The sequence below is a fragment of the Wyeomyia smithii genome, chromosome 3, assembly GCF_029784165.1.
Source record: "Wyeomyia smithii strain HCP4-BCI-WySm-NY-G18 chromosome 3, ASM2978416v1, whole genome shotgun sequence".
NCBI lineage: Eukaryota > Metazoa > Arthropoda > Insecta > Diptera > Culicidae > Wyeomyia > Wyeomyia smithii.
In genome coordinates, this window is record NC_073696.1 from 224,063,337 (window position 1) to 224,089,331 (window position 25,995).

Here is a 25,995-nt window from a genome sequence, read left to right on the forward strand (position 1 = left end):
ATAGTTTCTCGTAACTGCGATGAGTAACGTGGATAAGATAAGAGCCCATGCAAGTTGTGCGGCCACACATGATAGGGCAGTAATATGACGAAATGATATGATGTAAATATATTTGCTTTGCACTGCAACTAAGACACTCAGGAAATTTTATTTCTTTGCTGGCACTAAACTCACTCTATAGTGTGTGAAAACGATTATTTTAAAAATATTCGCATGAAAGGTACTCATCTAAACGTGATGGTGTGTATAAAATAGCGATTAAATATCTGTTCTAGGAAAAAGCCGCTGAATCAATCGTCCAGCTGGCACAGACAAGCGGTGCCGCGAAGAATCCAATGCTCCGGCTGCCGTTGGCTGTCCAAATCGAGGAACATTACAAAGTTTGTCGAATGGCCGGTGGTCGATAGGACACCTCGTCGTTCGCTGGTCTTGTAGATGGGACACTCGTAGCGGTTGAGCCCGGTAACGGGTTTGCGATCCTTCGGTGTTGGGGTCATCGAAACTATGGGCAACATATCGTACAGCACTCGGGGCAGTGATTCGTCCAGATACTTCAGCTCCCGGTTCCAGCGGGCTCCTTCCAGATATAAACCCTGTGGGTGATGGAATGGTTAATAAGCGCACAATGGTTGTTTAACCAGGGAGTTGAGTTTAGTGTCAGTATTAATCTTTGGTATGCTATTTGAAAAATCCCAAAAATTCTAACTCAAACATACATAGTTTAGCAAACAATTCCGTGAATTAACAGTTTATTAGTCACGATATTCTATGAGTTTTGTCTGAAAAACAATCGATAATAGGCTGCTGTTTAATATAGTTGTTTGTTAGGTTGTTACAGGATATATTTTGCAAAAAATACTGATAATTATCGTTTCCCTTCTGGAAACTGAAATTGATTTATTTTTGCTGCACATACTATTAGTAAAAATTACATAATTTATCAAGACACTCTAGACAAAAATGTACACAAAATTCTGGCACCATAATGTGAAAAAATTAGGTTTATAATTGTAATAGCATGAACAGAATTTTTCCACATCTCAAAATCACGGAAAAATATCACAGTGTTAAATTTCTAGAATATAGTCAAAAGAGCCTTCACAGAAAAAAAAACAATAAAAATCACCGGGATACGGGAAAATCCGGTGTATTTTTAAATACTAATAATATGAAAAATAGGTTTAAAGGTATCGCATTTTACGTTAGAACCTGGTTATTATAACAGTTTTTAGGAACTTATCAGATTATACATATGGTTCAAAATTATGGTTATGTAGAAAAAATAAATTTTGTTGCTTTGTTTAACCTCTTTTGTGTACTTACATCAAAAGTTACGAAATCCTCGTTTTTACCGCGACGATTCTGTGGAAAGCATGCAATGGTGTATGTGTTGGAAATGTTATTTAGCTTATTGTGTCCTCTAGGAGTTGTGTGTGCGTGCGCGCGTGCATTATATGATCAATAGAAACGTTTCGTACAACTCACCCTAACGAATGTTCCGATGTCGGCTCGCTTCTGTACCCGATCTTCCTGTTCGTATTCCGTTACCTCGAATGACATTACCAGATCGTCGATGCGTAGTTTATTTTTCCGAGAATGGTTTTGCATGACACCCGTAAGGAAGGACTGGGTGAAGTAGAATCCACTCATCCAATAAACTTTTGGTTCGCCGTCGTCAATCCAACGTTGGAAGAATGCCAACCGAGATACGAAATCGTTAATGTAGCTACCAAGTGGTTTAAGCGAGGGATAACTTTTGGCCAACCATGCCTGCGGGACCTTGCCGATCTTCATAGAGCGGTAAACTCGTTCCAGCTCAGGAATCATACTGATTTGACCTTGAATCGCTCTTTGAACGTCTACTAGGCTAGCTTTTATATAAACAATCAAGCGGTTGAATCGCGTTAACTCTTGGCGCAGAACTGTATTCATCGAATTCGTGTATTGAATCGGGTACTTCTCAGCAGTGCCTTCCACGTCGAATGGTTCAGGGATCTTTTTCATAATTTCCATACAAATCTGCAGAACTGGATCAATCTTCTGCTCATCTTTGCCACCAGAGGATTTTCCAGCAAAAAGTTGCATCTGCGTTAGTAGCACTCTGTCGAGAAGCTGAAACAGATTGATCGTTGATGATCGTGGAGTTAGTGATCTAGATTACAACAAAAAAATTCTTACCGAAATGGTTTCATCTATATTTCTCGTAATATCTGCATTCTCGTGAAGACCAAACACCTCCGGATGGGCGGTCAGTGGCAATGTCGATAGGTACTCCAAGGTTTCGGCCTTGACGGGATTCACCGGTACCCGGTAGGTACCGGATTCGGAGAGCTGATAGTCGTCCAGCTCCACGGTTTTCGGATTGTAAATTCGGTTCAACAGTGCCATCAAAAGGCGCCGATCTTTGTCATCCGTTACGCGTCCACCGTAGTTGCACTCACCCGTCAGATAGATGTGCCCTTCGAACGGTATATACGAGTACTGATGCAGGAACAGCTTCAGCTGCATCAGTGAAATCTTCAGATCAGATTCGTTGAACTCGTACGGTATGTTCCAGCCGAGCGGACCAAACTTACAGCGTTCTTGTACAACCGCATGGAAGTATACTAGGGAGAAAACTCCCCTTATCCACACCCGCGTAGTGACCTCGTTTCCGTGGAATGCCTCATCCAGAAAGGACTCATTATGTAGTGGTTCGGACGTGTACGCTCTCATCATGTTCAATTTCAACCCTTTCGGTGCTTCATTGGTCATTTTGACACTGTTTTGTAGAATTGATACCGGGAATTTCTTGCTGGGATAGGAGGTACACCACAATCGATATTTCGGGTGAACATGTTCGTACAAGCTGGCATCCATTACCAACTTCTCCAGTTCATCCATGTAGGATTCGGCGACATGACAGTTCTGCAGAATTACCCATTGACCCAGCTTGATGGCATCCAGTATAGTCTTGGTAGCCTTCGGACCTTGCCCTTGACCAAGCGAAATGATCCGGCTGTCGTCTCCCATGTATTTTTCATTTGCAAATGCCAACAAACTGTCCATTGGGTCGGATCCCGGAGAAAGCATAAATATGAGCGGTATTCTAGGGGAGCTGTCTTCATAGGACGTTCGTAGGTTGAACTGGGGAGGTTCGATGTAGGATTGGCCAATCTTTTGTATGATGAACTTTTGCAACGCTGGAACGACCTTATCCGGGCGTAAGCATTTCAGTATAATGATTTTCACTAAACCATCGTTTTCGTGGTATGGTGCTGGAAGCGAGATTTCCTCTGGCGTACTCGAATCGTAGTAATTTTTCCATTGGTCCAAATTTTCCTGGAACGTGACGCGTAGTTGCGATAGAGAGTCCAGTGAGCAGGCACGAACAAGATCGGTCCAGGCTTTATCGGAGAGCCATTCCGGGGCTGGGTTAGGATAAGGATTATCAAGGGCAAGTCCTCCGGTGAGCAGGAACGACAACTCCTGATCGTCTATCTTGCCCTCTTCGCGTAGTATTCCCGAGCAAAGAACGAAGGAAAACATAAGCTTATCTCTCTCGAACAGGGATCGACAAACGTTGGTATAGATAGCTGTGGTGAAGTAATCCATCAACAGCTGTAAACGTTCGTCCAAGCTGTCCGATTTGGGAGTTTTGAGAATTGTTTGTACAAAGATGTTCAAAAACCAGGTGAGGTTGAACTGGTACATCGGATCAATGTTGGCCAATTCGGTTGTGCAGAAGAAAAGAACCGCTGAGTGACGCGCTACCGGAATGTAGAGTTGCCTAGCAGCATCGATTTCCGCTTCAGTAGCGACCGCAACGAGCTGTTTAGCCTGGATCTCCTCAGAAAGTTGCTTGCTGGAGGTAAGTATGTTGATCGCATTCTCGTCATCTAGGATGTTCCCTTCGGACGAGGAAAGGACCTGCAAGATCTTTGCTTCAGCATTGTACAGAGCTTCCTGGTTCTGAGCGGATTCGATGATGAGGGACTCTTTCTTTTCCTGGAGATCAGGACGCTCTTGGATGATTACGGTGCCTAGTAACTGTGAGCGTAAGCCTTGTTCTGTGATCATGAAGTTCATTAGGGTAACCATTACTGCCGTTTCCGGCAGATAATGCGGGTTCCTGAGGCTAGTAGTAATGTAGAATCGGAAGTTCTCATTGTACTCGACTAAACCATCTCCGAATTTGATCATATTTGCACCTCTTTGCCGCAGCACATTTTTCTCTAGAATGGGATTCAATACTGAGTCTATTGTTTCTCCAACATTTTGCAATAAAACTGGATATCCATTATTCAAAGCATTTTCTACCACCCTCATGTAGTTAGGATCCAACTGTTGTATGATTTTTAGATTATTTTGCTTCTCCATATTTTTCACCCACTTGTTGGCTTGCCCCTCGGGGTCAATCATGAGCGGCCAACGGCGAGCTTGCTTAACTATTATGCCATTTTCCACAGAGAATTCGTCTGTCGGCAGACCCCAGTTGGACCAGTTTCGTATTTCCAACGCATTACCCAGAGTCGAGATTAGTGAGAATTTTTCCGAGCACGGGATCTCCTTCTGTAAGGTAAGTCGATTCCATTCGCTCACAATACGGCTTCTGAACTCCGTTGAAAAGCATCCCAAATAGGCGATACATCCAGCCGCCACCAGAACGTCTCCGATAACGTTCTCCAGCGATTGGTGTAAACTTTGCGCGCACTGTGACCAGCGTTTCTTTTCGCCTCCCAAGCCACCGATAAGCTGTTCAGCGCGAACCAGTTTCTTCTCGCAGCTGTCGATCTCATCCTCCAATCGTTTTTTCTCTCGGGATTTTTCGGCGAAGAAATCATTCAGTTTCTGCAGTTTGTCCAAGATTTCCTGCAGCTCGGCCCGTTTGGCGTTGAGCTTCTCCATCTGCATCGCGAGCTCCGCTTCGGCTCCGGCCAGGGCAACCTTTTTCGGGGCGACAATTTTAGCCACCCGATCGTAGATCTCCATCGCGCGTACCCATCGGCAGAGACCCTCACAGGCCATCGAGATGTTCTTGATCTTCTCCGGCACGAACTCGCGGTCGGCAATGTAGCTGTTCGTGAAGGAAGATAAACAAAGCTTCAAATCTAATTTTTAGTTTCAAACTTACACTTCGCGAATTTTCTTCATAACCGAAATAGGAATGTTGTCTTTGTCGAATGTTTTAAGGCTGTCCAAAAACTTCAGATCACCCAGCATTTTCTGCGACGGTCCCCAATAATCTTCCAGTACTTTGCCAGCTGAAATAAAAAAAAAAACGAAACAAGCAATTACTCCACATTCGGTAAGTTCTTCAGCATCCCTGGCACCCGAAACCCGCTCTCGTCAACTCACTTGGATCCGTCTTGCGATCGGGCTTAATGCCCTTGATAACACAAACCGCTTCCAACACCAGCTTCACCCCGGACGGTGGATTCTTCATCGATTTGACAACGGTTATGTCGGCCGGTTTGAGCGTATCCAGCGCCATGAGTGCTGCCTCCAGTGCTGGAACCGCTTCCTGTAGATCGCTTTCGCAGTCATCTTTGATCGCCTGAGCGGACGCAGCTGCTTCGTTTGCCGCCGTTTCATCCGCTCCAACGATTTCCTTCTTCTTCTCGGCTTCGGCCGTTTCACGTTCGATGTTAATCATGATTTTTTCGGTTTCATCCGAAGTGTTTTTAAGCTGGGGTTGAAGATCTTTCAGCTGATCCTGCATCACCGACACTTGCCCGGCGGCAAATTCTAGCTTCTCCAGTCCAACGGTGTACCGATCACGCTGGGAGATAATCTCCGAGTACTTGTTGCGGTAGAGTGTGTTAAATGATCGTAACATTTCCAAGTAGGACGTAGGAGTGACATAGTTTCTTCGCCCTTGCTCCAAGAAGAACCGTTCGGAATTCTCCACAACACCACGGTTGAACGACATTACCAATTCGACTAGTTTTCTTTCAAAACGGTTGAGCTTTCTTGTTTTCAGCTTTTCTTGGTCATCTTCTGGCTGTTGTAACGATGTTGCAGAAGGTTCAGTTGGTGGTGCTTCCTGATCGATTTCCATGGAGCGGATAAAGTTCTCGGCCACTTTCTGAAGAGCATCATCCGGCCAACCGGAGAACCAATCGATCGTACAACAGTTTATCAGGGATGGGTAGATTCGAACTCGTTTTTTGAACGAATCTCCAATTGGGGAAAAGGCCAGGGCAATGTGCAAATTTTCGCGTACTCTTTCAACGAAGAAATTATACAGTGACAAAGCTGTCGAATCGATGGGTTTGTTAGTTTGTCTTGCTATTAGTTGCATCTGCTCCAGGATGACGGCTTTTTCGTCGGATTGAAATAGATTTGGAATGTCCGCTGTATTCAGCAAGGCATTGATGTCCTCAACAAAAGCTTCCTCCTTGGCTTGCGAATCATTGAACAAAAATACGGTTGATTTTCCTTCGTTACCGGCGTTCATAAGCAGCTTTTTCATATCCTCTCGCCATTCGTTCATGGAATAACTTCTTGTGACTTCTACCTGAAACACAACTGCATCGGCCATGTTTGCGGCAAGTTTGACCGAACTGCGTCTCCCAGCACCACCAAGTCCTACCAGTAGCACATGGCCACGTGGCATCTGCAGAACTCTCGAAATTCGCGATATATGCTCAATAGCAAACCGGAACAGGACCAAATTCATCGGTGACTTCGAGTGTGTATTGTACTCGCTTAGGTAGAAGTTCATATTTTTCTCCAATTTCGTCCAATTGTCAACCTCATCATAGACTCGCTGGACCGCATCCGGCTCCATGTAATTACCAAACAGAAGATCACGCATGTGTTTGTCGTTAACCCGTTGGCCACTCTCCAGGCGATCGCCGAAAGCGATCTCCAGCTTCATGCGTAGCTGAGTGTTGGCTGCATCGTCGACCAAACGCAGCATTGTTTGTTTGTCAGTCTCATCGATTAACCGATCGTAGAATACACGGTATGTCTCGTGGGCCCATAACCGAACCAGCTTTTCGGGGTCCGGAAGTCGCTTAGCGGGTACCAGAACGATTCCCTGATATATTCTAGTAACATCTCTCAATGAAAATAGATAGTGGGACTTTGCCGGTGTTGGTAAGAAGTTTGCGATTGCTCCGCGATACACAGAAATGACCGCTTGGCTAAGATTTTTGCACAAACGAGAAACGGTGTCGGGGTAGCCCTTCGAGAAGTGCCACTCTCCGATGGAGGAGAAAATTCTGAGCAAAGTGGAATCTTCGAACGAGTCCACGGATACGATAAATGTGTGCCGGTACAAACGCTGGGGTATGTAGTTGCTACCCCCCAGTAGGCCCATTGCTCCGACAAACAGTAGATCGATTAGTTCTATCTTGGAGGTATCCCGCAGATCGGACCAAAGTTTATGATCCAACCATTGTCTTATAAGCTCCAACGGGGGTTGCGATCCGTATTCGTCCTTCGCGGGCATGGCTACGTCGTCGATGAAGTTAACGCACTGCTTGCCGACGGGAGGTCCGAAAACTCCTTTTCTCCTGCGGTCCAGTTTGGACATGATGGTGTCCTGCATTTGTTGGGCCGTGCTGCGTGCCGAGCAGTTGATGATGTTAGATATGAATTTGGCCTTCGAGAGATCCCGAATGTAGCTGGCGATTGTGGCACTTTTCCCCGTTCCCGTTGGGCCAACCAGTAGAATGGGCATACCAGCGGAAAGGCACATCTCCGTCCAGTAGAGGATGTAACCGGTTTCTTTAGTTGGAATCATTAATTCGGAAACAGCACAACTTTCCGGTAGGACTAGTTCCTCCGATTTCAGCCAGGGCCACCATGTTTCTTGCTCGTCGAAGCGATAGTCGAGGAAGTTCATTTTCTCCGGATACATTTGTCCCCGGTTGAGGGAGAAGTGCTTCGGCTTCGGGTGCTCTTCGTTGGCTCCGTATAGAATTTTGCGCAACAGAGAGTCGATTGTTTTACGTCCTTCAACTGTCACGATCGAAAAATAGGCCCACGCATAGCAGAACAGGAATATCTGCTGGAACCAAACTTGGTTGTAGGTTGATGTTCGCGATATAAATATAGAGAAAAATTGGGAAAGCATCTGGAAAGAAAGTTATTCAAAGTTAGTGGATGTAAAATGCCGAATTTGATTGGAGCTGTAACAGAATAGTGGTGCATCTCGGACATGTTCAAAACAGTGTCCACGCTTTTCAACCAGTTTAATGCTGGCGGGATGAGCCATTCGGCTAACTGCTCGAATAAACCGATGTTTATTTCACTGACTCCTATTTCCTCAAGGTATAGCAAGTATGACTTGTGCAGTGCCATCCATCCAAGCTGCGATGGTTCCATGTAGATCATTCCGCAACTGAAAATATTTATTTTTAGAACATCGAAACATCCAAACCATGTTGACAAACCGTGACACCGTAGCTGGCGATGCTTGATCAAGGTCCGCCGGCTCAAACATCAAGTTCATTAGCTTTGTCATCTGAATGATCTCACCGGACATCAGACATAGCTTTCGGTTGTCATCTAGAAACAGTAGAACATTTTATCAACCAAAATTACTTATAATGCAACCAAACTCTTTCCTACCCAATACGGTGTTTAAATTCTCAATCCAAACGGCATCCACTGGACCATCGAAAATGATCCACTGCCGTTCCAAGCTGTGGGTGTAAACCATCTCTCGGAAAGTGTTGGCCAACACACCGTCGGACCATTCGTGGGAGGCCGGATCAAAGCTACCATACAGTTGTCCCATCGAAATGGCTTTCGGATTTATTATCCTAAAACTAACACCCTGTTCTTCGCACCCGTGACCCTTTTCCTTGCGCAGTTCTTTCAAAGATTCGGCCAGCATTTGATAGGCCGTAGTCTTGCCTCCCATCGAATCTCCCACGATCATAAGACCATGACGAACCAGAAGCATTTCGTATATCTGCATTACCTTCTCGATGAACCACGGAGTCGGTTGAAGCTTTCGTTTAACCAGTTCTATCAGCAGCAAGCGCACGATATCTTCACGGGCTGGCTGCGAGGAGAAATCTCTATTAACTCATGACTAACTTAGACTACTCACCTGATACCAACCGGCGGTAGATCCACTCCAGGAAACAGATCCTTATAAATACCTTCAAACAACGGAATATCTTGCTGTAGAAATTTCGGAAGATTCACATCAATAATCGCTCGCAGCACGATCTGCGCTTCCGAGAGCTGAGGTTGCGAGCGCCGCAGAGCTCCGGCCGCTGTGAGTACCGATTTCACGGCTCTCATACCATAGTCATAATGCGGCTGCGATGATAGCTGTTCCGAGCACAGCTTGTAGGTATGGACAATTTTCTGGGCCAGAATGCGAGCTTCGTCGAAGCCGTTGGAATAAAGCGTTATTTCTCCAATCATGGCATAGTCTGGGACCATCATGGCTACAGTTCTGAACAGCACCTTCAGATTATCCGGCAGCTCCGTTCGACCGGCATAACCGGGATTCATAGTGATGAAAATGTTACACGTTGGATCCAGTTTAAGTGACGTCTCTTCGAAGACAAATTTTACTACCTTCCCAGCAATGGCGCGTTGAATTGTCAGAATCTGTTGAGCCACGACCGACAGAACTTCCAGTTCGATACGGTTGAACTCGTCGAAGCACGCCCATGAGCCAGATTGTGCCAAACCTTTGAAGAACTTTCCCAATGCTTTATAGTCCAACCCGTCGGAACAGTTGAACACTACGCATTTCTTTGCTACGGCTTTCGCCAAATCCTTGCATGTCTCAGTTTTACCAGTACCAGCTGGACCTTCAGGTGCTCCTCCGAGGTTCAGCTTGAACGCACCCATCAGGGTTCGGAAGCAGCGATCCGTCAACGGAGTTGTAACCAAGCGGCCCGTATTCCCAAGGTATTCCATACCATATTTAAGATCTGTTGTAACCATACTGCAAGCCACATAGCTTTGCTTGTCGTCATCGTCAATCCTCCAGTAGTATCGCAGCTGAGAAAACCAATTGAAGTCCCCAGTGTCAGTTATATTCTTTCCAATCAGTAGGTCGATTATATCGCGAGCTGTAAAATTACCGTTAACCTGTTTTCAAGTCAAAATTATAAACTAATTGAACAAACCATGAACATCCACGACTATCAACGCCTCTATTGTGATGGTTGCCCCAGCCGTCAGATTGCCTCTCACTAGATCTACTAATTCACCGATTTGTGACGTACATTGTTTCGAGTATTCTTCCAGCTTATTCTCTTTGATCGCTTCCTCCGCCTCTTCGGTCCATTTTAGACTAGAAACGACTTGAACAACTTGTCCTGGCCAGTTCAAAACCCACATTTTGCGGGGATCCTTGAAATACGAGTCGTACGACTGCCAAATTTGCTCTTTCACACTCTCCAACATGACAACCTCGACTTCTTTGAGCCAGCGCTCGACTAAACCCTGAAATGTTACAACAATTAGAAATTCTATTGATCCAAAACTACTAAAAAGATAGAAGCCAAACATTTGCTAGCGCCGGATTGATTTTTCTAGTGCAAGGAATCTGCTCATCCTCGGAGGAGGTGAACGCCGTAATCTCCATCTGCTGATCAAACTGCAGCGAGTAAATACCCTCGAAGCATTTCTTCATGTGTGGCTGCACTCGCATGGGATCCTTCGTTTCGGATAGAATCTCCAGCAGCTCGTCGTTCGAGAGGAAGAAGAAGCGCGCAAAGAACAAACGCTTCTTCTCCAGGTACAGATTCAGCCCCCGCTGAATGTCTTCCAAATCCTTGAAGGCAGTTCGGAGCACATTCAACAAATCCGGAAAGTCGGTGGCTTGAATAACGTGTGGATCAGCGATCGTGTGACGCATAATTTTGCGGAATAATTTGTCCACAGACTTGAAATGGCGGCCCTCGGTAGGCATCTGTCGCATAATATCTTCCGAGCTGAAAATAGGCTCGAGATACATCCAGGTAGCTTGAACCTCTAGCCAAGTATCGATGATATCCTGCATAGAAATTAGCTTGTCTTCCCAGTTTGTGGCCTTGCTGCCGAGCGCAGCGATATACGGCGAACCTCGCATGGCTTGGGCTTTCAAGATGTGATCGTCCAGCAGTGTTTGAATATCATCCACTGACGATAAGATCGATATATCTGAATCGCGATACTGGACGCACACAAACTTCACATCAACCCATTCCTCCTGCATGTTCACCAGCTGTATATTTAGCTCGTACTCTTTCCCGGCGGCGTTGGAAATTTCCTCTAACCGATTTTGGATTTTCATGATGTCAATATCAACCATCAGTCCAAGCGAGTTTTGCACGTCTGGATTGACTTGCTGGCCAAGCTCTTCTGATATCTGCGCCCAGTGACGCTCGCCGAGGCCTTGTCTGCAGATTGCTTCCATCACCGGCAAGTAGATTTTGAACTTGTCGATCTTCATACGAATCTGTTCAGCCACACGTTTTGCCTGAGGGCTGCCTGCCAGTTCTTTGAGCAGCACCGTGACCGAGTGGAACATATCTTCAACCGCGGTTGTGATCACGGTGGCGTCCAGCTCTTTGAACGGTCCGAAGTACCACACTTCATGACAGGAATCAAACTTATACGCCGTATGCCACAGCTTCTCGATAGGTGCCATTCTGTCAATCATTTCGGTCAACGCTGGGAAGAACGAGAGGTCTATTTGCAGCAAATTCTCGTCCTGATTAATTTCTCTCGCTTCTTTACTACATTTCTGCAAAGTAAAATAAAACAAAAGAAAAACACTGAATTCAAGCATGACGTTCACCGATATACGAATACCTCCAGGATCAACATCAAGCCATCGACGGTGGCGACCTTTTCCCGCAAATCATCCAGCGAGAGCATTTCGCGGATCTCGCGTGTCCGGAAGTGGTCCATTTTTTTCTTCTCGGTATTCAGATAGCTTTCGAATTGGACCCGTCGTTCGCGGAGTGCCGTTTCCAGATTGTCACGTACCACCGAAAGCCGGGCACCGCTCAGATCAAGCACTTTCTCCAGCTCCTGAGGCCACAGAAAGAGACGCGAGTTCAGATTGATATCTTCGGCTGGAAAAATAAAGCCCAACATCAGAAGGGTGTAACGCTCTCGAACCAATTCGTAATTTCGCATATTACTGTCGAGTATGGCGTAGGTCAGGAGGAAGAGAACACGCTGCGCAACTTGCTTGATCTCGGTCTTCAGCTGGTACATTCGCTCTTCGCGGCACTGCGTTAGATAATTTTGGAGTGCGACCACTTCCGGAGTTTCTTTCGGTCGTTCACCGGCATGCAGGGACATGTCTTCGAACTCGTCGCAGATGCTAGAAAGCGAAGCAGATTGTATCATACGGCAGTCCAATCCATAGCTTTCCAAACTTACCGACGGTTTTCAACTTGGTTGAGAGTGATGAAGTAATTTATTACGAACGCTTTCAATTCTTTAACCAAGTTCTCGAGAACACGGTTGAGTCGACTGTTATCCAACATAAAAAGGTTCAGTGGAATGAAATCCCGAAGAAAGTAAATTCCATGCAGCAATTCGGTGAACTTATCTACGAGGTCTTTAAATATTTCCAGTGACGGTAGCTCACGTTGTGAGAAGATACTCTCGGTTATAGCTTTCATTTTGTTGGCTAACACGGGAAAATAATACTCGTACATTGGATACAAGTACGTGGTTGGTCCAGTTTGGTTCGCCAAAACGATGACTTTCACTCGTTCGTACAGTTTCTCCATGTCCGCATTATCGTCACGGATGTAGTGCAAATAACCCAAGAGTTTCTTATCCTGGGTCAAATAATATTCCAACCTGGGAATTTTATAGCCTACCTTCAGAATTTTGACGAAATAACTTTTGAACAGATCAGGCAGCTCCTCCATATAGGGGTAGATTATAATTTTGCCACTGCTTTTCATTATGAATGAAGTTCTTCGCTCATCAGCCGTTGTTGTTAATGGGCTATCGGAAGATTCCGATGTTAATATGCTAGGGTCATCATCATCCGCTTCGTACAGTGATAGATCACTCTTCTCAGTATTTTTCTCTATTTCAGTGTCCGGTTTTCCAACAACAGATACATTCAGTGTCATAAAAGGCTTCCTCTTCAGCTTGGACATCTGCCCTGGAGCGTCTCCACCGCGATAAACCTCTAAAGCATCAACAAGGTGATCCAAACTCTTCTTGATTAGTCCCTGTAGATGGTTCGATGTGAGCGCGTGGATGCAGTTGAAAAAAATCGTCCCTCGGCCGCCATGTATGGAGTTCCGCGGTACCAGATCCTTCCAGTACTTACGCATAACATCCACCAGATCGGCTACACGGGGCATCCAATCGTTCACCAATATCTAAAAAGTTAATAAGACACCGTTCTATGAGCGATTCGATGGCACTTTAAGAACGTAAACTCACATCCCGTGTAATTCGGCAACTTTCATGTATTGTTTCCGTTATTTTATCCGCATGCATCGGGATATCCGTATTGTAGAACTTAGCTGTGTCTACGACCAACAAGTTACCGTACAATTTATGCCAGAGCAGGTTAATGGCTTGCAGTACCGGATGATTGTTCATTAGTACTTCTTCCAGTCGATTCTTGGCCACTTGAATTGAACACTTCCAGGGAACCGGTGCGATCAAGGTTGCTACGGGAAATTCAGGTGGCTCTACGATTAGTTGCAATCGATTACGTTCCTCCTCGGAACGCAGGATATAGCGCAGAAATGAACGTTTCACGTGGTATCTGTAGTCCTCTTGTAAATCCATCAGCAGAATGGTCAGATAAACGGCTTGTTCACGACGAACATTATGTTCCGGGTCGAACAGATAATCCAACAGCATCACCTCGGGATGAACATTGGGCCACAGCTTTTCTTCCTCCAGGATAAACTTGTGTGCCGCACTGAGATAGCATATGCGGTCATCGATCCGAGGAAGGATTTTTTTGATCAGATGCGAGGGATAGTGTTCGATTTTCTCCACCGATAGTTCGTCCAGGAGGCTAAGGGTTCGCTGGCGCATGTCCTCATCGAAACCTTCGAAGGCTGTGCGGTAGCATTTATCGAATTTGTCCAGGATTTTACGCTTCTGGTCGTCCGGATGCTCTGGCAGCAGGGCCTGCAGATACTTGAGCTTGCTGAAACAATACATCCCAAGCAACAATTGAAACATAATAAAAAAATAAATTGTGATCATTTGTTGCACTAATGAAATTCCGAGGTTTTAAGAAACATTTTTTGTTACTACGATGAAATTGTAAAGAAACAAGCAACAACTAAAGTTGCATCGCTGCTTCAAAAATCTTCACACCAACAACGTAATTCGCGAGGTTAGATTTGTTGGTAAAACGTATAAACGGCATTTGAAAACCTAACCTTCACTGAATAGATCTAGTGGGTGGAGCATATAGGTTGCCAACGTGATGCTTGCGAGATACAAAAAACAAACACACAAAAATACTTCTAAAAGTTGCTGTCATGTTCTGAAGCCATGTAACAGCAACTTTTGCTCGATCGTTCGCCTTATATTTGTTTTTGAGATGAGGTTATTTACTGCGTTGTAACTCTTTGGTGCTTGGACTAGAAGTCGTCCAAAAAGTGTGGGTCTCTAAACGATATGATAAATTGCTTTGAATTTCATTATCACGCTAAGGTACTGATGAATTGAAGAAGCAAAATTAAAAACTGGTAATGATGATTGCATTGGCATGATAAGGGAAGCAATATTTAAAACTGAGCCATGAACTTGCAATGCAGCATTTACCATGTTGTTATAAAATTCCATGCATAAGTTCATACACATTGCGGTTTCATTCTTGAAACTTGTGTTGAAACAACGAAAATGTTGCAATTGGCTCCACCTCCTGCGCTTTTTTTGTCATTGTATATGAAACTGAGATGTAACTGCAACTTAATTTCGCATAAGAATTTGTTGCTGTGATGCACAAAGTTCATTAACGAAACAAATTTTGCTGCTTGGGATCAGGGGTTATCGTTTGTAATCGGGAATCGTGGTAGCTGGTTTTGCCGTTATCTCTGCGTAGGTACCAAAGCAACAATCTTACAAAAAACTTACCGTTAAGGATTATATTTCATTAAATTTTCATGTCATTTTTCTCTGATATTTTAAATTGTATCATGAGATTTTTATTAAATAAGTAAGGTGAATTCTCAATGAACATTACTAATTTATATGCATTATCAACTTGAATAAATTTAATAATTCAAATAACAATTTGAAAAAAAAAATTATAATAATTAGAAATTAAACTTGTGTTATTTAAACAAAAACTCACTTGAATTAAGAAGTTATGAAGCCATTATGAACAGGTTTGTTATTCTCCTCAATATGTCGAAAAAGCAGAGCGAATATTCACCGCTCACTTCTTGTCCAGCATAAGTGTTGCGTGTAGCGGTTGTTTTTACCACATTTTTTTCTTCTTTTTTGTGATGCGTTTCTGCCGCTCGTAGAAAAATTAACAAATTTGCTGGTGTAAGAAAGATCATAGCAGTTTACTATCTCTATGGAGAAATATTTCAGATTCCACCGCGGTGTTTTTGTGAGCTTCTTAGATACACATAACTCGCTGCTCTCTTCAAGCAAGCGTGTCGCTGTTTCCCCCGGTTTGTGAGAAATTGTTCTTGCAGTGGAAGATATTCTCTTTTCTTTTGTTCACAACATGGAAGATATTCTTCTACATGGTAATTATTCTCTGATTAGAAATGACAAGCCTGATAATAAGTAGTAGATTTAAAATAACTGATACGTTTAATTGTTTTTGAGGTAGGGATACGTCTTATTGCAGTAGGGTGGCCTATTATGGAAAAGGCAACAAAAATGTGCCTTCTACTATGTTATAACCACTGCTTGTGGCGTCGCCGAGAATGGGGGAGGAGGGTGTAGGGGTTCTCTATTTTTGGTTAGAGTGCCAATGGGATGTATGAAAAAATTGACCTGCGGATTTCGTTCAGCGGTAAAGCTTAAATGTTTCGTATTCTCGAAAAAAGTTTCCATGCGAAATTTTAGCTGTTTCGGGCTTCGGGAATTCGTGCGCCTCAAAGTTTTCGAAGTTCCACTCATTTGACTGATGAATTTTCGTGAAACTGTCAAAATCGATATTTTCAAGATCAAATATCTTAAAAATGCATAAAATGTTTGATACCACGAGTTGCATCAGCTGCTGGGAGAACCACTCATCGTTCAAATGGCGAAAATCGGGCGATTACTGTGGGCTGGGCATGTCGTTAGGATGTGTCGTCCGACATCCGACCCGGTGAAAATGATTCTTGATAACAACCCGATTGGAACGAGGCGCGCAGCGAGCAAGGTGGCTCGATCAGGTGGAAGACGACCTGCGGGGCCTCCGCTGGCTGGCGAGCTGCAGCCATGGATCGAATTGAATGAACAGCAAGGGACACTTCGGCCGGGAGTTGACTGGTAAGTTTGATGCTGTCCAATTTTTTTTAAAATAAGCGACTGTCTGGGGATCCGAAAGTTTTTGAGCTGGAAGATTTTCCCTGAAAGTTTTTACTGGTCAAAAAGGTGAAACTATGACCGCTTTGAAGCACGGTTTCCTGAAGCCCGAATGCAAAGGTAAGATTCATCGTTTAGCCCTTTGCCAGATACACGTAATTGCGAAGAAAATTACGACCACCCGGAATCAAATCTGTTGCTAGATTGATTTTATTGAACAAATTCTACTTAATTCTAAAAAAACATTTTTTCCGATTTTTCTTCCTATCCTTTTCTAACTTTTAGCTCTTGACATTGTCCCTATCACTTATAGTTACCAAAAGAGCTTTGCCGCTACTCTGTTTTTGTTGCTCAATTATTTCTCTGTCATCCAGTCGTTGTCGTTTCCCATGGGAAACAAGGTGTCTAGTATCGGCGCTTTATTCCGACGAAGAAATGTCCGGTGAAAATACTAATCCAGAATATGCAACGGAATAATTTTAATAAAGTTTCGTAATTGGCATGTTTATTTTGATTGAAACTTTGCACAGATATTCTTATGGGCTAAAGATGTCATTCTGTGCTATTGGTATTTTTTCCAATCACGGGTGATTTGTGAAATAAAAAAAGGTTATTGATGATTATATTTGTTTTGTTTGCCAGTGTGCCGTCTTCGGAAATGGTGTAGATAAAAAAATTTCACCGTGAACAATAATTTATTTCAATGATTAGCCTAAAAAGCTTATTTCTTGTTTTTTTTTTACGAAAACTACAAAAGATTAGCTAAACGTTGATGGTTATCTGATCATGGAGAAATGAGAAACAAAAAAGTTAAGATTTTATATAAAAAAAATGAAGCCGGAACGACTTTTTTGATTGGCATAGGGTGGCATAGGGTGGTCGGTATTACCGACTTTTCGAAAAACCGGTATTTCGGTATTCATAGAAATAAAAACCGGTAAAAAGCCGGTATTTTTATTTTTTTCTGACTAATCCAAACCAAGGGCGACTCGTGGTTTTTAAACCTACTTGTTCAACTACAAAATTCTGAAAATCATAGTTTGGCGAAATAATGACAATCATGTCCGCGGAAAAAACTATGTACTATTTGAAAATAAAATTGAAAAATAATTAAATATATACAGATTTTTGGATTTGAAATTTATTTTTTTGCCTAGCATTCCAGGTCGCATCTATGGACGTGTCGGTGCATAATTAAGTTTTTGCATTTATGAGTACCTATGCTTCATTACGACCCAGTTTTTGTCTGTAAGTTTTGGACCACTTGTTTTGATCTCTTGATGAATCCAGTGATATGATTACGAAGAACATAATTTCGGAATTTTTGTTAATAAAATAAAAAACATGCAGATTTTTATTTCAAATTTCCTTCACATCGCGAAATTTAGTTTTTAAATAATGAATAAATTAAAAATTCTTAGAGGAACAATTATTAAAACTGTTGAGAATAGGGAATAAATGAAGAAGAAAATGAAATGACGATCAGACAAAAATTTACATTCTACGAATCCGAAGGAATCGAAGGTAAATACTTTTCTATTCTGTTTGATGCTCTTTAAACAGTTCTTCAAAATTAAGTTGAACCTGACAAAGCATTTTTCTCAGCTAGAATTATTGCTAATAAAATTCACTGCAGTTTGGGCGGCGGAGCTTTGACCATGCTACAGCTATTTGAATTTCACTTTCTCAAGAATTAGGAGCAGTAATTTTTAGGAAGAAATTCTTTATTGATTGATTATTTCATCCTGTAAACGCTTTGCATCAGGAACAACTTGTTCATAACAAGGTGCAACCTATGCAATGCACACGGAGACGCCAAACAAAAAATAAATCCCCAATTCAAATTTATATTTATATATAATTTTTTTAGTTTTACCTTTAAATAGCACAAAACAAATAATGACTTACGTTCGTTCGCGGACAAGATTGTGATTACTGCCCCAAACTATGATTTTCAGAATTTGTGGTTGAACTGGAAGGTTCAAAATCCACGGGTTGCCTCTGTAAGTATGAGTGTGTAAAGAGAATAGCTGTTCTACTTGAAGAATAAACGTCTTGCTTTATTGATATGAAGTTTTTTGACATATTATTGATACACACAGATACATCATCTGAAACCAAGCAGAACAAACAAGAAGGAAACAAAAATTGATAAAGAGGTTAGAGTAAATTAATATTCAATATTACTTCTGTCTAAATATATTTATTATATACACCGTCATGTGTTTTGTAACGCCTACCTAAGTGGGTATCATTCATTAACCTTACAATGTTTTATGAATATTGTGATTTTTTAAATTTAAGAAAAATACCGGAAATACCGGTTTTTTCGCCTCTCCAATATCGGTATTTCGGTATTGGAAAAACTATCGGTTTTACCGGTTTTACCGGTTTTTGTTTTACCGGTAAACCACCCTAGCATAAAGTTTTCAGCAAAATTGTAGACAATAATTTTGTACGTCAAGAAAAAATATACACCTCGAGAAAAAAAAAATGCAGAAGAAAACCAACAAAAAAAATTATAAATTAAAAACCTCAAAAAGCTCGCGTTTTGAAGATTTGAACACGCTGTAAGCTGACCAATAAAAAAATGACATCTTTAGCCCATAAGAACATCTGTGCAAAATTTCAGCCATATAAAAAATGATAGATTGAAATGATTTCAGGTTCATTAGGAAGACAGTATGTGCAGTAGGGAAAGCGAAATATAAGCGAACTAGAAATATGATACAGATTTGGAATAATATACCGCATACCGACGGGACTTGAACCCCCAATTTCCCTGTCTCCGGCATGGTGTTTTGACCAATTGAACTACGGAGGACGGGGTGGTACTGTTCCACAATCTATATCGTATCACATTCCACTGCCGATTTATTCTATTGCTCATCCCTAACTACACACACTGCTGGGTAAGCGTTAGTTATAGACTGAAAGAAATGTCTCGTCACAGGCAGAAGAGTCAGCTGATGCTGATAACTCTTATAGACCTGTGTGGTCGAGACCAAAGTCAGTCTGAGTCGTGCTTGCAAGTGCGATACAACAACGGAAGGGGCTCCGTAGGGCTAAATTTATCGAACTAAATTTCTATTTTTAACAACGGCTTTTACCCGTTAACACACAAGTTCATTAAGCAGACAATATGTGCAGTAGGGAAAGCGAAAAATAAGCGAACTGGAAATATGATATTGATTTGGAAAAATATACCGCATCCCGAGTAGCACCCACGCGATAAATAACAACTCGAATGTTGTTCTGAAATTGTACATTGACTGAACAACAGCTTAGTAAAATTATTTGTGCCGTGTCAAATAAATGATATGTGAAGAAAAAAAAAAACAGCTTAGTAAAATGGCAATGTGCTTTTCACGGTAAGTGGTATCGCTAAAGATAGCAGGAAAACATTTGATTTTGTACGTTGTTTACTCCCATTGTTTTCTTTTCAATATGGGTCATTCCGTACGAAGTGACCACGAAAAAGCACAAACTTGGACACTTCTTGGGGCTTCTTTAAACTGAAAAGAAAATGAGAGTGGCACCATTTTAATCAAAAATAGTGAAACTAACTTTTTTAAAAAACAAAAATTACAGTTCTGCTTGTTTCAGAAAAGTTGTAGAGCAACTTATTTTGAACAACTTTGCTGAAGTAAGTTAGTCTTTATCTAGTATACTTTTTACGGTATAATGAACTTTAGATCGTAGGTTAGGATGTGTCTGAAAAATCATGTTTTTTCAATGCAACTTCTTCATGTTTAATTGTTTCAAAATGTGGTCCTTTGATGACTTCTAGGACTACTAAAGGCGCATATTTTCTCTGAATACTTAAAGCGATAACTTATTCACAGGAAAAGTTATCAGATTTTTACTTTTAAAAATACGCCCTTTTCAAATGTTAGTATCTAGCTAAATAGCAGACACAATTTAAAACTATCGATTGCGTTAAAAAGGTCGTACTTCTCGTATAAAATATTTATAATTGGGAGGGTGGGTATTTTTCTAACTCAAATTAATTTAACCCATCACCAGCTCGCTTCTGTAACTGAGAACAGGATGGTATAGTGTAAAATCGAACCTGACATGTGCCGTTATGATGCATGCGCAATTGGAAAAGTAGCGACTTTCCGTTGATTTTTACTTTAAAACTATGCTGTAATTGGTCCCACCTTTTTTCATGTTTTGTCATTTTTCCAGTTTCGCAAGACGCAACGACGACGATTTTTCCATATGCAATACGAATGTACGAAACAAAAAACTCATTCCGTGTTGGCAAAAAGTGAAAGCCGCAAAAGAATAACACGTTGTATATCGTTGCGGATTGAAAGAGGGCAATCAAACTCTTCTCGTGCTAGAAGTGAATTGCCGGAGGGCAACACATTCAGCCTCACAACAGCATATCACGCTGTTGAATGTAGTTTTATCGACTGGAAAAAGTGGGAGCACAACACTGGTCGACCAAAGGTCTGGTCGACAACATTGATCGACAAAAAAAAGTTGCCCTAAGAAGGTTATATAATACTTTTTAACTATTCATATGAATTTTGGTGCCCCTAGTGAATGCAGAAGTGCGTCAAAATACAGCAGAGTAATTGCTCGCCGGGTTCGTTGCTTCTACATTTGTTTACGGGAAAACTCATTTAGGTCTTTGAAAAAGTTATCTTTGTTAGGGGCACCAAAATTCACAGAAATGGTTGAAAAGTTATATTTTTTTTCAGTTTGAGCTCTTGGGCACAATCTGTGTTTACCACTGCAATTGGTTAAATTGAATAATTCAAATATATAGTTGCTAACAGGCTTGTTATGCTTTTCGATATGTGCAGAGTGGAGTTAAAATTCAATTCGTACTTCTTCTTCAACATGAGAGCTGCATGTATCAATTTTTTGCACCACACTACTTGCTTCTGCTCCGTGCTGTGCTTCTGCCGCTCGCGGAAAAAAAATAAACACACTTGCTGCTCTGATCACAGTGAAGCAAAACACAAGTAGTGAATTACTCTAGTGAGAATACACATAAGTACACCGCGGTGCGCACTGTTGGGGTACTACACTGCCGGTAACCGCAAGTCAGTCCCATCTGTAAAAATGTTAAATTGAGAAAACAGCTTCGAAAGATATTTCATTCACGCTCAGTTATAACTTATTTAAAATAAATTATTTTGACAACATTCATGCTAAAACATAGTTTGCATACTAGCCTGCACTAACTACGTTGTAAAAACCACTGAAATCATTGATTTTATGATAAAAACCTTGAGTGTGACTGACTTGCCGTTACATTCTACACCGAAGAGAAAAGTAACCGCAAGTCAGTCACATTGCCATGTTGAAACTATAGTGCGTGTTGACGAATTGTTATTCGTTGCCGTGGAAAACTGTCAATCCTTCGCTGTTAGGAAGTGTAGGTATGTTCATAAGAACTATTTAAAACATATCAACGTTGGAAAATCTCTTGATGTACGGAACCGATGAAGCTCATCCGGTGAGGACTCGGATAAAGAAACTGAAGCCTGGTTTGCAGTTGGTTCATCCGACAACAAATGTCAACATGATACAAATCCATATGAGATTTGAGCATCACCTTTGGAGATTTCTTGGAACGATTCCCTGGAAGTTTTCTCGATACTCAAGATTTCCCGGATAGATCCACGAAGAAGTGAACTAAGAAAAAAAATTGATTTGAATTCGTATTAGCAGAAAATTCATCACCAATTCAAACTAAAAAATAATCCCAATTGATAATTGTTACTAGATAACTTATTTTCATCTAAACGGTCATATCGAACTTCTCTTCTTCACTCCCCATCCATTTTACTGTTGTAATATGCATGTTTTTTTGTAAAACTGGACTGACTTTCGGTTATTTTTCTTCTGGGACTGACTTGCGGTTACTTTGCATAATGGGACATTTCGACTTGGTATTGATTTCCACTTTTGTTGAACAAACCACTATTTTTTATCGGTACATCTGAAAATATACTCAAAGCTAGGCCAAAATCCGATGCTAACTCAAAATTGACAAAATTACAGATGGGACTGACTTGCGGTTACCGGCAGTACAATAGAGACAACTTGAGAATGTGGTGTTGTGAAGTGTGTCCCTTTTTTTTATTTTCATTATATTTGATAATATACTCGAGATATTTGGCGTAATGTGTAATTAATACATAAATAATATACTCGAGATATTTGGTGTAATGTATTATAAATAATTCATTATGAGCTCAACCACACAAAGAGAAATTCGACCGACACAAAAAACGCAATCTACTTTCCTACCTAGATTTTTCCCTCTTTTGATAAAGGCTCAACAGACACAATGTAAAAACACTGTTGTGATCTCTGTTGTGTAGTTATTGTGCACGCAATGTCCTCTCATGTGAGAAAGCTAACACCTGTTTAATATTTCGCAGGAGTGCAAACGGATACACGATTTACTGTCCGCTTCAAGCAAGTGTGTCAGCTTGGTCACAACTGTGAGTGTTTTTTTCGCAGTGGAAAATAATCTCCTACACGCAAGCGATTTTCTGAGGAGAAGAGATGTTATTCAGCTAATAGAAGAGTTATACATCTGAAGCGTTAAACTATTTGGTACATTAGGTTGTTTGGGATTTAACGATGTTTTCATTGGTTATCACTCAGATTATATGAAAAAGAGTACATGTTTACTTTGATTTTACTTTTTCAACTCTGAATAACTACTGCCTGTCAAGCGGTATCTATTGGTTGTTTTAAAAGCATTACAAAATGATGGAAATGTCGTTGAATAATGTTTGAATAATGAGAAATGTTTCATGTATCAAATGCTGCTATTTTCATGACAATATTTGCAAAAAAACTTTAGAAACACTTGTTGAATGAATTTTTTTTATTTCATGCTTTAAGCAATGATTTCAAGCCGTGTTTGTGAGAATCTATCATACTCATTTATATTTATATTCTATTATTATAAGGCTGATACAAATTTCGAATTCTTTTTCTGTCGAAGGTAATCAAAGTTAGCAAATGGGTTGGCAAAAAATAAATAACACCGAGACGAAAAAAAGAAATATCTTTGATCAAATTTTGTGTGCAAGTTATGACGTTTGTAACTTGCACTCAAATAAATGTTGAAAAATAACATATTTTTATTATAATTATTTATTTCGCTTATCTTTTGGCGACACTCTCGCTGTTACTGGACTTGTTTGTTGCTCAATAAAGCATTTATGCTGCCGGAAAACCAATAAAATGAACAAAACGGTTTGAGCTTTTTTTTCTTCCCCTTCCAATATTCAAGATTTTTTAAGGGGGGAGTGACATAAAACGAAAATAAAATTTGTAACGGGCTAATTTTCTGCATCAAGTTTCGTGATGTTACAGCTTTTAACAGAGTATTGATAATAGTTTTTGCTAGATTAAACAAAAATCATCAAAACGTTAGTCATGTACTTTCAAAGAGCTTTGCAAAACGTTCTATTAGTAGCGTTGAAAACAATGCTTGTTTTGAGATTGATAAATTCTTATGTGACTCATAACAAACGCGCCTTCCTAAATCAGATTTTGTTAAGCGAATTTAATAAAATAATAAATCTGAGCTGGATAGAGGTATTCATACGTTTCATTCGGAACTTTTTTGCAAGCCACAAAAATTACTTAAATTTGCAAAATCGAAAGAAAAAATAGCGCACAACAAACGCATTTCTGCATTTTCACAGGTTATGTGAAAAAATTTTAAGCTTTGCGTGCTTTCCTAGACATTCCAATTTATTACACAGTTAAAAAAATTAAAAGTATTGTTCGCAACTCGCTTTTGAATTATTTGTTTTATGTTAAACACACCATGGTTCTTTGAACACACACAAAAATTCGTGGTTGAACACTCGTATGGTTTTTTGTTTTATTAATTAGTGAAATTTTGTATATTGTTTTTTCTTTCATATTGAATATTGAAGCTGGTTTGGGTATAAATAATAAATAATACTCACAGACTCTCGTCCAACTTCAGTTTCTTGATGTATTGCTCGTTACTCAGCCGTTTACGTTTAATTTTAACTGAATACACATTTTTTCCTTTAGTTGTTGAAGCACACACCTGCGCTTTTCGTGCCTGCTCCTCCTTCTGTTGGCGGCGTTTCTCCGCCTCCCGGATGCTTTTGGCAATCATTCGATCCAGATGGCGCTGGATGCGCAGCAGCGCTTCGTCATTCTCCTCCGGCGTACGGTAGGCAAACTCGTCAAAGTGGAACTTTTTCGAGCGCTTCTGGCGCCGAATGGCGGGCAGTTTGCGGCGGCCATTTTGACCGGACCTTCCGTAGCGTCGAAAAAACTCGTTACCCATCAGGAGTGGCTTAGTTAGCGCTAGATCATGGAATATCTTTAACCGTAGGTGTTTGTACAGTCGGATGAGCTGTTCGGTAACATCCGGTAGTTGTTTCTGCAGTGGAGAGCCGGAAGAAGAGGATCCGCTCAGAGGGTATTCTGGACTCTCGGTGGAGGAGAGTTTTTCCGGCAGAAGTAAATCGTGGAATTTTCGACCATCTCCTCTAGGATAACGGTGCAGGCTGTAGTCTTTGCTGAAGCACGGTGGCTTTATGACGTTGATTTTCGCTACAAAAGGATTTAAGTGGGTTAAAAGTTCAAACACCCTCGACCTGGATTACCAATTTGTTCCTCTATGAAGCTCCTGGCTGGATCTAGCGGCAGTTCGTCTCTCCGGTATACAAACTTGTAAAACGGTACATCTTCGATGTTCCTTTTGGCTTTCTGTTTCACTCTTCTGGCTTTTCTCATAATTATTTTTGTAAGTTTTTAGTAAATTTGGTAAAGAAAAACTAATGTATATTGTAAGTCTTTTGATTATACAATGAAAACTATAAGCAATTTGTTTAAAAGCCGTAAACGAAATCGTAGTAGTCGCCAGGACAATGGTAACTTGGGGATTCGATAACCACGTGCCACGTGCACTTGTTGAATGGAGTAGTAGTAAACAATTCCACAAGTGGATTTTATCAAGTCAACAGGTGTTGTTATGATATGTATGTCCAACTGGTTCTTGGCTATTTGTAAACAAATAGTAGTAACCTTGAAAGCTAAACAAATATCCACAGGTGGATTGAAAGTGAGTTTTAAGTTAAACAAGTGTGTCAATTTCCTGCCAAATATTTCTCTGTCATGTAAAGGAATTTTACATGAATTCTCTCAGCTGTTGAAAGCACCCTTTTAGATTTCGATTAAACTTTGTTAGCTTAGTGATTTAAAAAAGTCAATTTTTTAATTTACAAAGGTTCGCTGATATCTGAGAGAAATAAAATACCTCTATACAGTGTTTTTCAAATAATTATTTACAGTACTAGTTTGTTCTATATTGAATCCGTTCTATTTCTGTATCTGGGTGAGTTAAGGTAATCGATTTTCCAGAGCATAGTTTTTCATTGGTTCCATGTGAGACCTCAAACAATAATTTTCAGCTATGGGTGAGCCGTCATCAGCTTTTAAAAAAAGGAAAATGCAGAAAAGTAGGCTTCCCAATACAAATCTTCATCCAAATTAGAAATGCAATGCTTGGCGCAAAGACAATTAGTAATCGGCTCC

The 25,995-nt window shown here is 41.1% G+C and overlaps 1 protein-coding gene across 5 annotated transcripts; it reads right to left on the reverse strand.

Moving 5' to 3' along the window:
* Positions 1-92: 92 nt before the first annotated feature.
* On the reverse strand, positions 93-25,283 carry LOC129732777 (dynein axonemal heavy chain 3). Of its 5 annotated transcripts, XM_055694008.1 has the most exons (18): positions 25,065-25,283; positions 24,390-25,011; positions 13,369-14,092; positions 12,340-13,304; positions 12,096-12,280; positions 11,761-12,026; positions 10,472-11,692; positions 10,089-10,407; positions 9,061-10,031; positions 8,563-9,001; positions 8,385-8,499; positions 8,128-8,332; positions 5,338-8,065; positions 5,114-5,243; positions 2,179-5,056; positions 1,486-2,112; positions 1,324-1,362; positions 93-593 (listed from the first exon to the last, which is right to left on the reverse strand). In XM_055694008.1, the coding sequence occupies exons 1-18, from the start codon at positions 25,192-25,194 to the stop codon at positions 291-293; spliced, it is 12,867 nt and encodes a 4,288-aa protein (XP_055549983.1). In that variant the 5' UTR covers positions 25,195-25,283; the 3' UTR covers positions 93-290. The 5 variants fall into 5 exon arrangements, with proteins under 5 accessions (XP_055549983.1, XP_055549984.1, XP_055549981.1 ...); XM_055694009.1 differs by lacking the exon at positions 1,324-1,362; XM_055694006.1 differs by having other exon boundaries at positions 11,761-12,280.
* Positions 25,284-25,995: the final 712 nt, after the last annotated feature.